Here is a 12,800-nt window from a genome sequence, read left to right as displayed (position 1 = left end):
CGTCAGTTAATAGAGGGTTAGAGGATTGGCTAAAAGACACAAGCTATAAACATAAATAAACCAAATTCGATTATTAATAGAGCTAATATAACATGCAAAGTCAATGGTCTTATTGAAAACACCTGTATTGACTATCTAGATATTAGCACTCAGCCACTCTATCTATCCCAGTTACTGCTGTAAATTATACCTTCATTTCACAATGTTCTAAATAAGTATCACATATACTGATAACTGCAGAAAATGTGTTACTTAATATTCTATCATTAAATCGTGGCATCTATAACACATATGATGATAGGTATACCAATTGCACTCTGCTAGTAAGAAAACAATTTTGCAGCAAGCTGCGTTAAAAATCCACAGTTTGTACTATATAGCACTGTAGCAGGTGTATCAGATGACAATAATAAACTTTAGTTTATATAAATTGGCATGTTGTAACAGAAATAACATCTTTGGATAAACCTGTGATGAATTTGTCAGCAATATTAGGGAAAAATTCTTTATTGCAACTTTAATGGTATAAAGGTATTTAGCACTTTTATTCTGCCATTATATAACAAATATGTCAATCTTTCTCTGCTTATATCAAAGATTCACAACATATGACAGATAATACTGATACAAATTTGCCAGATAGTATAATTTCCACAGTGATCCTCTATCTAGGCAAGTTTAATCAGTTACCGCAAACAGCCCATACTCATACAAGCTGCACGCTGTGACAAAATCAACACCCCAAAAAGAGTCTGTGAATGAAGTTGTCTGCAATATTTAAATACAGGTTTCCCCTTTGTTGCAACATCAATGACACATTAATGCTGCTGCAATGCAAAAAATATATCAGTCACAAAAAGGTATAAAAGGTTTCATAAGATGCAACATATAACATTAGAGCAAATTTGTCCAATAATGACGTCACCGCAAATGACCGCTATAATGGTGAATACATCGGTTTCAATAATTAACTACAGTGGAAAATCTATCTAAGTCATAGTATACATCGTTAAGGTTTTGGATAAGCAGTAGTACTAGGATTTGTAAAAACAAGTCCACGGGGATACAAAAGCTAATGGCGGTTAGTGCCGTGTAAAATAGCCACGGACACTCTTCTGCTGCCATAAATATGCAGTAGTAATGGGACTTATAGAGACAAGTCCCTGGGGATACAAAACCTGATGGTGGGGTGTGCCGTGTTGTACAGCCACGGACACCCTTCTGCTATCCTGCTGCCGACGCGTGTTTAGCCGTGCTAGCTTGATCACGGAGCTGCTGCTTTTAGGAAGATTGGTGACTGTCAATGTTTTCCAATTGTGAATCTTTCTTACTGATGAATAATGGACTTCAAATTGTCTGGACTGGCTTTATAGCCCTGGCTTAATCTACGTTTTAATGATATGGAACCAGTAAAAACATTCATACTCTTTCCCATGTTTCTGCATGTTGTCTTTTTTTTGTTTAATAAACAATGAAAAAGAATAATCTGTTTGTATGTCTGTCTTTATGTCACATGTTTAGATTTATCAAATGTAGGATATAGGGAGTACTAAATAATTATATCCTGTTATGTAAAAATGTCACATAACTAGATCTAAATAAGCCTGCCCAAGGTGACCATGACCACTAATCTGCAGTATTTCTGCTATATCCCTTATTCCAATCTACTTTGAGATCTGCATAGTGCATGGCGATCTCCTGCCTTGTTACCCTTCATTTCCTAGTTTCTAACCTCTCCTCTCACAATTTAGCACACTCACAGTAGACAACCCTGCAAAAAGCCTTGTAGTGTTTCCACTAGAAAGTGGGAGGGCAGGGCGCAGACTCGGGGGGAGGCATGTGCACGTCATCTATTCACCCGGTGGGGATAGTCACTGCAACTTTTCCCACCCGTGGGACACTGCAGCCCGCCGATGGGGAAGGCTGAGGATAGGCTGGTTTAGGGCACCGCTAAAAGGGCAGGACGCATTTTGCCCTTTTAAAACCTGGCAGGGCACGGCGCCCCAATAAAACAGCTTAGCGGGAATACTAGACTTGTATTTCCAACATAGATGATGGAAATGTTTGTTCTGATTTCCTCGTCTACAAATTTCGATTAAATAACTAACTCTGAAATTGGAAATAGTTTCTACACCAGTTAGAACTAAAATAATTGAATGTTACATTTTGATATATCTCATTATTGCTATCTGTCTTACAGCTCTGATTGCAGTGATGGGGAATGGTCTACATGTTTACCTTCATATTTTTCTGGTGACAAAGAACTTTCCTCTGGTGATGAGAGCTGGGAGACTTTACCTGGAAAAGAAGAGCATGAGGTTCAGAGTAACAGCAGCAGTCTAGAAGAGGAGAACTCTGAGTTTTGCTTCCAAGTTGAGTGAGTATCTTTTGTCTTCACAGCAGTTGCTGATGGACATGGAAATTCTAGATATTTCACCTTTTTTTTTTTTTCTTTTTTTTAATTTATGAAGTTTCCCCATTTAGTTTATTATACTCTAATAATAAAATAAACTAATGCAAGCACATTTGTTGCTGTTTTTACTTTAGCAGGCTTAACTTCTATTACAGATTCTGTTGCACTCTATGGCAGTGAACCACACTGTTTTTCATTTACTTCCAATATGCAAGGCTATTCCCAACTAGACTAATCAGTGGATTGCCTCAAAATAGCATAATTCTCCTCTTAAGCCTTAGGCATTGTGCACTATACAATGCATTACATTTGCTCCATCTGCATGTGAAACTCCTTAGCTGCAAATGGCCTCTCCTAGTTTTCAGGGGAGTCTGATCTTTTCAACCTGTTGATTACGGGATTCATGGCATCTTCCAGTCTTGTTGTCCTGCTAATGAAAATTGATCATGTGTATTAAATTAATCTGTATTTAATATAGTAGGCTAATTCACAATGAATGGTGCTACACTGCAGTAACCCATTATCCAATCAGGCCAGTGCTTTCATTGGTTTAACTTGTGCTAGAGTGATCAATGTAGATAAATATAACAAATAGTTTGTAGACTCCAGCACTGTTGAATAACGTCCAGAGTTTATCCATAATACATTTAGCCATCCTTAAAAACGTTATCTCTTGATGGAAACACTAAGGAGCGGTTTATCAAAAGTGCCAATCATTGGTGGCTTTTAAAACAGCAGTAAGAATAAATGGTAAATAATTAAGTCTGGTTTAGCATTTATTCCTATTGTCATTTTAAAACTATCACTCAAGGCCCAACAAAAATACCATCATAAGTCAATGGTGACATATAGTGGAACAAAGTTAGGTGTAATGGGTTGCACTTCCTTTCCCAGTGAGGGGGTGAATATAGGGTACCTTTGCTGCTGCCTCTGATACCGGTAATCTTTACTAAATTGCCGAATTATAGAGCTTCTAGAAAGAGGCAGAAACTTACCTTTTTAAGATCAATTCTGAAAGGACCCTGTAATAATTCAATTTTGGAGGATGTATACACTGAAGTACCAAAAGTCATGGGATAGCAGTACAGTATGTAAAGGAAATGTTAGGTGGTGTCACCGTACTGTGACATCTTGGAAATGCCCAGGCCTGAATTGGTTGTAATCTGACATCTCGTGTGTCAGATTACAACACCAACTAGGCTCCTCATGACAAGGCAGCGTCAATTATTGGAGTTCAAACAAGGCATGATGGTGGGTGCTCGACAGATGGGACATTTCATATCCAAATTTGTGCGGACATTCAACATTCCATAATCTACTGTGTCATGTGTGTACCGGGAATACCTCATGCCCACAATGACAGCTTAGTAGCTGACGACGGATGTTTAATGATCGTGACCAGCCTAGCCAGAATTGTCCGTGGTAACAGACAAGCGACACTGGCTCAAATGACATCCATATTAAATGCGGGAGGTACTAGACGCATATCCAGCAGGTCAGTAGCATTCCCGCTAGGCTTTTTTAGTGGGGTGTCGCACCCTGCTCGATTGCAGAATGTGCCCTGCCGCAGTGTTCGCAAATATGCGCTGTAGCGTGTATCTTACCCGGCATTAAGGACCGGGGGCCTCACTTTTGCAGAATGGGTGAGTCCGCATGGACGCGCTCTACTGCGGCCAATCCCTATCTCCTGAGATGCTGTGCTGAGCCAATAGGAACCTACTCTTTCTATCCCTTCAAAGCTAGTGGAAATATCATTTGCTGCTGCCCGAAATACCTGCTATTTGGAGGCGGAGCCGGACACCCACCGAAGCGGAAGACCAAAGCATTACACTCCTGACCGCCACCCGCTGATACGGACCAAGCACAGACAGTGTGCTACATTCCTGTGTCAATAGAAACTCTGCGGCAGGTGTGACCCGGGAGTCTATTCACACTGAGATCCCACACTGCACAGTCAGGACCAGAAGGGGTGGGGGTGCCGGAGGACAGAGCGACCGATGCACCACTGTTATTTGCATAGTAGGACAATGCAGACGCGCGGCCCGTCGGCCAGAAACACAGCGGAGACGTGAGGCCCCACCCCCAGTCTCTTGTCTTCCCTGCCTGAGGACAGCGCGGCCATAGGGGAGAGTGTGTCAGCCTGTTTTTGAATAGCCAGGTGCCTGCTGTGAATGAGAGTACCGCAGCGCACCTGGCCCCAGCATTTTCGGCTTTCTGCCTCTAATCCCCTCCTCCCCTCTACCCCTAATACCCGGTGTCACCCAGCCCCTTCTGCTCTCCCTGCCTATTCCTCTTGTCCCCAGCTCTCCTTCACCACCTCCTGTATGTGGCTCCCTACCCCCTCTAATACCCGGCATATGGGAAGCTCTAAAGCATAAATTATGATGGGACAGTGTCCCATGGGTGGGAAAAATATCGGTGAAGCGATCACCGCCGGTAAATAGATGCCGGGCGCATGAGCCCGGCGGCTATTCAGAGAGACAGGAGAACTTGCGGGCAGCCAAGCATGTCCGTAAGTGCCGGGCACGCCCCCAAGAATAATGAAAAGGTGACTCATCTTAAAAACAGGCCCCCTTTTCTCGTAGCCACGCCGGTGTTGGACCTAAAGTGAACACTAGCTCAGTGTAGTGTTCTTCTGCTTCCATGGGATATGAGAGCAGAAGACCTACCAGGGTGCTCCTGTTAACACTACGACACCGGAGACAGTGCCTCATCTTGGCACATTGCTAATTAAACCCTGGAGGACTAGCAACGTGGCGTGATCTGATGAGTCACTGTTCCAGTTGTTTTGGGCCGATGGTAGGGGTCGAGTGTGACACAGAAGCCGTGGACCCCAGTTGTCAATAAGGCACTGTGGAGGCTGGTGGTGGTTCCATAATGGTTTCAGTTGTGTTCATGGATTGGGTCCACTGGTCTCCCTGAACATGTCATTGACTGGTAGACGTTACATTGTATTGCTTGATGACCATTTACAGCCGTTCATAGACTTTTTGTACTCTCATAATGATGGAATATTCCAACAGGATAATGCACCGTGTCATTGGTCCCAAGTTGTCCAGAATTGGTCCGATGAGCATTCTGGAGCGTTCCCGAAAATGGTGTGGCCGCCACGCTCGCCCGACATGAACCCAATCGAGCATTTATGGGACGTGATGGAGAGGTCCATTCGCACCCAAGATCCTGCACCTACAAATATCAGGGAGCTATGGGAAGCTATCCGTACACTTTTTTTTCTTCAGAGGTCTTCCGATACACTTTGAGTTGCTGCACTTTGCCGTGCTAAAGGGAGTCCTACACGATACTAGGCATCTATCCCATGACTTTTGGCACTTCAGTGTTTCTTAAATATTTTAATATGTAAAGGAGTAAACTAGTGATAATTAGTCCACAGCCATGTTGCACTATGAAATAAATGTCTGAGGTAAATGGAAGGACGTACCAAGGCCATACAAATCCTATTGCTGAACACAACAGTTCGTATGAGTTGATTTCTACCCAGTCATATTGGAGCAAAGAGTAACTGTATACCAACAAATGTGAGGGTATTACAGCCAGATTGTAAATCTATTCCACCCACCAACACTGGAATTATACACCTATAAGTAGTTTTAAAGATGTGCTTCACATATAATTCTTTTTTGTCTAGTACTTCTGGTGTTAGATTTATATTATTATTATTATTATTACAAGGTACAACGCTTACTGCTACTACCCAGCTGCACAGCTCCAAAGTCCTGGCTTTAAACTGCAAGAGATTATCCACTTAAATATTTATACCAGTATACAGTAAATCCCTGTTGACATTTCTATGAACAGTACTCAATGACATGAACTCTTGTGTTTCATATTAATATCACACTGTAGATAAGGATAGCTAGCTACAGTTCATACTTTACACATGGACTGCTGGCTTACTACATATACACTAGGCGCTTCAGCTTCCATTACATAATGTTCTATTGCAGTTATATAAAACATTGCTACAGTGACAAGTTGTACAGTGTTAAATTATTGTGGTGATCAGTTTGTTTTATTTTTGTTTGAGGTATGTGCAATCCATTGACCTGTCATTTAGTTGCTAGGGACAGAACTGCTCTGTAGTTAGATAAATAACACTGAAACTGAACACGTCTTTCATTTACATTTTTTTGTATCTTTTTCATGAATATAGCATAATTGATTCTTATCTTGTTACCTTTTGTGGTTGTTTACCCATTGGCACTATTGAAAATTGTTACACTACAACTAAATACATATCTTGTGAAAGACAATTATATTGCTGATTTTAACAGTGTTCTTGCAATCCTTATACTAGTGTTTGATTGATTGCGATGGCTCAGAATTGCAATCAGCAAAGCTCAGAACATTTTTATTAGAGCTAATTTACGGATTATTTCATTGTCTGAAAATGGCCTTGTAAGTGAATTTCTACATCCGTTTCCAGCTCTAACTCCTGATGTAGTTTAGTATGGTGACCTGAATTTATGACACCGAATTAGATAGCTTGAGCGCTACTGAAGGGATCAAGATGTAATATTTCCTTTGGCCTTTATCTGATTATTTGAATATATGAAAACAAAATGCATTATGACTTTGTTTTTTTACAGTTTTATATGACAGTAGATGCACATGGAATTTTCAGAGAAGGGTATTGACAAGGCAGCTGCCGGTGTGAATTGGGCAAGTGTTTGCAAGGCAGCACTGGAACGTTGAAGGCTACGGGGAAAACAGCATTTCTTCTTGACATCATAAACTCCAATCAGTCCTGACTTTGCGTTTATGTTTGGAGTTCTGAAACTTTTTTTATATAAGGATGATCTCTATTTATAATTTTGGTTTTGTTCCATTTTTAATCTGTAATATGTTTTGGGGTTTTAAAAAGTGCGTGAGAATGACCTCAAACATAACTAGAAAAATATTTTGTAGCGTTGGTATGTTTTGGTGCTGTCAATTTCTATTTACATAAATGTGTTTTAAGTCTAGTGTCAATGGAAAAAAAACCCCCATCAATGCTCCCCAGTATGCATCTTTATATTTTTTACTGTGTTTTAATCTGCGCCTGTGACCCAGTATTCTGCATAATTATTCCCCCACAGCTGGTTAGCAGCTGACATTGCCAAACTCTGTATGCTGCATCTGGCCTGCAAACTAGATCTTTAATCATTCGTGGTTTGAGGGAGGTGCTGGGAGAGAAGACCAGGACAGTGGTCAAGTGAAAAATTATATTTTGCACTTTTTGTTTTGTAATATATTTTACAGAGCCTAGTTATTTTACAATTATTATACTGTGTTCTTTAGGGAACAAACCTCTTTAGAAGATGGGGAAATCCCTTGGCTACAGTATCATGAGGACATTGAAAGCAGCACAGATGAGGAAAATGAAATTGGCACTCACTATTTGCCTCCAGGTTTTTTCATTTTGGATGGAAATAATAATTTGGAAGATGATTCAAGTATGAGTGAAGACTTAGAAGTAGAATGGAGGTAAGCCTTGGTACATTGCTTATTATGGCGTCACATGTATATTGGTTTTCAGATATTCAAATAAACATTTAGTTATTAGAATTATAACTGGTGGAATATTTTCTTTAGACAGATTTTGGTAGAGAGACTTTAACAGATCAATTTGTCTACCAAGAGCAGCGAGCAATGATACACTTTTCTGAGTAGTATCACAGTTAGTGGTAGTGTGCCTTACACCACGACTCTAGACCTACTGTAACCATTGTAAGCAAGATTATGCAGAGTTTGGGAGGGAAGAATTAAGCAATAATCCATTGGCTTTAAGAAACTGAAGATATTGATTTTTAAGTCTGGTAGAGAGTGTCTGCAAAGGTGTGCTATGGGATGCTCTGTATAGGTAATGTAATAGGGTCCTTTTACTTGGGAGTGAGGTGTGATTTTTAGATGAGTCCTAGATCAGAAGCGGATAAGAATGAGTGAAAGGGAAAGTAGGAAATATAGTCTGATTATTGTGAATACCCACACACTGCACAATATCAGGATCTTTTGACCGATATCTTTTGGCAAGTCTGACCGATATGATAGATGGAGAATGTTTGTGGCTTTTTTTGCCTGTTTTATCAGCGAAAATGCCCATGACTTTACACTACACAAGAAAACAGGCTGATCACTCGATTATTGGCAAATCAGCCCAATAATTGCATATTGTGTACCTAGCTTAAGTGTGTGTGTGAGGATTTTCGATGGGATTCTGGGGGATATACCAGTGTTGTGGCAAGAGTGTACGATCAGTATTGTAGCAGCGTCTGGATGGAATTATGTGGTACAGACAGGTATGGGAAATGCCAGAAGGATGATGCAGTGCTTGAGGCGGGATATTAAGAGAGTGGTTTAAAGTTGTAGGGCCTGCTTCAGCGTTGTACATTGTTACATTGTCATTTAACGCATCAGTGATGCTAACCTATGCTAATGTAGCAGGAGGCGTCTGGTGTAAATAGACGCCTTCTGCGTGTTTGTGTCCAAGGATGCAGCCATCGGATAACTTGTGAGACCATCGCTCATCTGAGTAACCCCCAGGTTAATCGGTCGGCTGTTTCTGAACAGTAGTTGTGGCCAGGAGATCCGCGTCGAAAGATGCAGACCCTTGCCTTGGCAATCCCAGAAAATGGGGACGACACACCCCCAGTTCAGGAACGCTGGCCAGCCCTGCTCACTCCCCATCCCTACAAGTGCTTTGGGGAACTGCTAGAGATCTTGCAGTAGAATACCAGCACATATCATATGGTCCTGCATATGCGCCGATTTTCTAATATCTGAGTAGTACGCAAACCATCCTTAGTTGCATCTTGAGAAACAAGTGAGTATTTTAGCAATGTTATATAAGTGGAGGCAGTAGTATTTGAGAGAGACCGAAGTAGAGATTGAAGGAGACTTGCATCAGTACGCTTCATAGTTACCTGCAAACTTATCAGCACATTTGCTCATTGTTTTAGAGTTATGTCTCTATTGGCCAATCATGGTGTAGGTTCTGCATTTTATGAAATTTTTTCATTTTTCTATTTTTTTCCTTAGATTGCTTGATGACTTTGGTGATGGTATTGGTGTGGCCCAAGCTATGTCCTATATGGATCCTCAGTTTCTTACATATATGGCTCTTGAAGAGCGTCTTGCACAAGCCATGGAGGTATTTACTATGTTTTTTGTTTATATTATATCAGGGTTGGACTGTGCTTAGAAAAACTTAGTTACAATTTTGTGTGAATGTTGTTCAACATGAATTTATTGCATTAAAAAAACTTCCATGGCCATTAGCACAGTGACACTACATTGTCTTTGTAGTAAGTAGTGAAGGCAAATGAAACGCTTTTGAGTGCTTTTAATTCTACAGTTACCAGGATGGGACAACATACAGAAGATAATGCTTGGGGCTAAAATTGCTGCAGCCAGGAAAGAAAATGTAAGCAGTCAGGGATGAGGAAGGGGGGGACCTGACAAATGATGGGTGAAAACTATTTGGGGGATATTTACTACACTGAGGCTTTTTAGAAGTGGAGTTTTTGCCCATAGCAACCAATCAGATTCTAATTATCATTTGTATAGCACCTTCTAGAACAGAGATGGGAAACCTCAGGTCCGGGGACCGTATAAGGCCCTGGAATCATTTGGTCTGGCCCTCTGAGCTTTTTTCTGCTAGCCTCATCTGGCTAGCAGGGTGCCTAGAATGGCACCCTGCAGCCAGAATCTATGGAGCAGTGCCGCCTGGAGCATCCCCTTAGGATGCTTCAGACAGATGCTCCGGGCATTGCACCAATCACCTGCAATTGTTGCCCGCCTATGTGACATCACACGGAGGGGGAGGGGCCTGCACCGAGCCCGTGAATAGTGTTATATATATCAAAATGACCCTCGGCAGAAGAAAGGTTCCCCATCCCTGTTCTACAATATAATAGCTAGAATCTAATTGGTTGCTATGTGCAACATCTCCACTTCTAAAATCCTGCACTTTAGTAAATATACCCCTTAGTCTAGTCATAAGGTAGAAACTTCTTAGGTTAGAGGGATGAGGTGTTGAGCAGTCTCTGGAAGGGTTGCACTACATTTAGGGAACCCCTTTCAGGAGAAGTTAATTTGCCAATCCAAATAGTCTATGCAAATAGTATATCCCTGCCCGGATTCTAGTTCATTTGACAAAGACAAAATTTGTTTTTCCTAGTCCAGTAAACATGAGGTTTCTATAAAGCAGCCGCTTGGTCCCCCAGATGACTGATGCAGAAAAAAAGTTACTATTTCCCCTTTAATACTATATGGCAGCCATTACAATTATGTAGAGACAAGTAGGTTAAAACCAGGATATTGTATATTTCATCTCTTCCTTTTCCCATGTGTATCTGCTGTCTCTAAGCATAGGTAGGTCAGGTAGTGTTTGTCCTTGGAATGACACTGGTGTTCTGTAAATGTGCATGCACTGACTTATTGAAGAACAGCAAAATATGGACCGTGCAAGCTGAAAAATTCTGAACAGCTCTGATCTTCTCTAATAATGTAACATTAATACACGTTACCTTGTATATGCACATGAAGAAAACTGCATCTGGAAGCAAGATGCCCCAAACAACTGAAAGAAACTTGCTTGTGGTAACCCCATTGAGAGTTAGAGATGTGTTCATACATTAACTGCTATATTGGATCGTTTAGTTATTTTCAGTACTCTTGTAGAACCTTAAGAAAAGAATAGAATTAACAAATGGCGAGACACTACAACAGAAAGCTTGTGCAGTCCATGATCAAGCTATTACTACTGAGTGTGAAGGTTTCTTTTTCCAAAGTTCACTTCTCCAACTAATGGAAAAAGTCAGAGCAAGACCCTAGACCAGTATGGCTATTGAAGACTGATGTCTACATTCAGGCTGGGTTTCTGCAGATTAATGAATCTGATGCAATTAAAGAAACTCCTAGGAAGTTTATTCTTGATATATACGCACACATACCCCTTCTGGCACACTCAAGTCACTTTAAAGTTCAAACAAAAGTACTTGATTGTAGGCAGCTCTACAGTACCTTGTTGCAGTCCCCACCAGCCAGGAGATTTCCACAAGCCGTGCCTACAACAAGAACAAGGGATCACTGATAGAAAGCAAATACTATTACATGTAACTTGCAATTGCCTATATGATCATGAGAGGCCGGATTAATCTATTTCAGCCAGTCTGCAGCCTGAATCTCCTAACGTTTCTAGGCAATCACTACAAGAAGGTAACTCGCTAGTCCTTTTCATAAAGATGTCTGCATTAAATATGCTCACAAGCATGCATATAAAAGTCCGCTTATCTGAGTGACCGAAATAACAGCTTGGACGAACACTGCTGCTTGACATATTCTCATGTCACCATCATAGATTACTGACTGAAACAACTTCAACAGATGGTGAGGGAAGATCCTTACCTTAATGGCTGATATGGAGTGTTTACAAATAAAGGGATTATCTGTAGTTGTAATTTGAGGTTTTATTGCCAGTTATTGATAGTATGTTTTTCTTTGGTTTGGTTTCTGTTAAATGTCGATGCGGAATATAGAACTTCCCTTCACTTTGTTAGACAGATTTCTAGGCACCCAAGAGGTTTTGGTAGCTCTGTTTTATTGCCTTGTTAATAACTGAAAACAGACTCTGGCTTACCTTTTATTGTCTGTGATCCTCATGTCGATCATATAAAGTTTTATTAGTGTACAACAACTTGAGCCTACAGAATGTTTTTTTCTTTGGATATGTTTCTCATAATACTACTAAAAGACCAGATTGTACCATGTGCAGCTTTTATCCTAACATGACACATTTTCAGGCAAATTCTTGTCTAGATTTTGCCATAATATCTAAACTCTTACAGGCAGGACCCTGCTCCACCCGGTCTCCTTCCCTTCAGTGGCTCTGATTGTCTGCTTACACATACGTTGAGTACTGAAGGGATTCCCTTCCCTGCTAGCTTCAGTGAACTGACCTAAACATGCCTTTATCTGTCCTATCCAGTCTGGTATTATTTTAATGATTGGTACATATGTTAATGTATGCCATTGTGTATAGTACTTATGCTCTTTTACTGGGAAATGTTTCTATATTTACCATTTACGGCAGACACCTTTTGTGGTGCATTATAAATAAAAGTTAATAATCATAGTAATGCAAAGTAAAATGCAATGAGTCATGCATTTATGCTTTTGCAATGGGTGCGTAGGAAAGTATACATGAGGAACACACTATTCCAACTTAGCACCAAGAGAAGTCCCATGTACTACCTCCAAAATATCCATCACTCCTCCCAAAGCCCTTGTAGGGCAATGCACAGACCGGTCACTTACTGTATATTTCATTCATTACATTGTGCCATTCATGTGTAAAGGTCTTCCACTGTGTCTATAGGTATACAATCGG

At 40.7% G+C, this 12,800-nt stretch overlaps 1 protein-coding gene across 1 annotated transcript in view; it reads left to right on the top strand.

Moving 5' to 3' along the window:
• Window positions 1-12,800, top strand: part of PJA2 (praja ring finger ubiquitin ligase 2) — a 78,896-nt gene that overhangs the window by 61,948 nt on the left and 4,148 nt on the right. Inside the window, exons 4-6 of the mRNA XM_088477670.1 lie at window positions 2,201-2,377; window positions 7,712-7,897; window positions 9,449-9,560. Coding sequence (XP_088333796.1) covers window positions 2,201-2,377; window positions 7,712-7,897; window positions 9,449-9,560 — 475 coding nt within the window. The remainder of the gene's footprint in view (window positions 1-2,200; window positions 2,378-7,711; window positions 7,898-9,448; window positions 9,561-12,800) is intronic.

The sequence above is a fragment of the Taudactylus pleione genome, unplaced genomic scaffold (genome assembly GCF_031769625.1).
Source record: "Taudactylus pleione unplaced genomic scaffold, aTauple2 ptg000202l, whole genome shotgun sequence".
Classification (NCBI taxonomy): Eukaryota; Metazoa; Chordata; class Amphibia; order Anura; family Myobatrachidae; genus Taudactylus; species Taudactylus pleione.
Note: the sequence above shows the minus strand (reverse complement) of the source record. Positions and strands in the feature narration are given on the sequence as shown.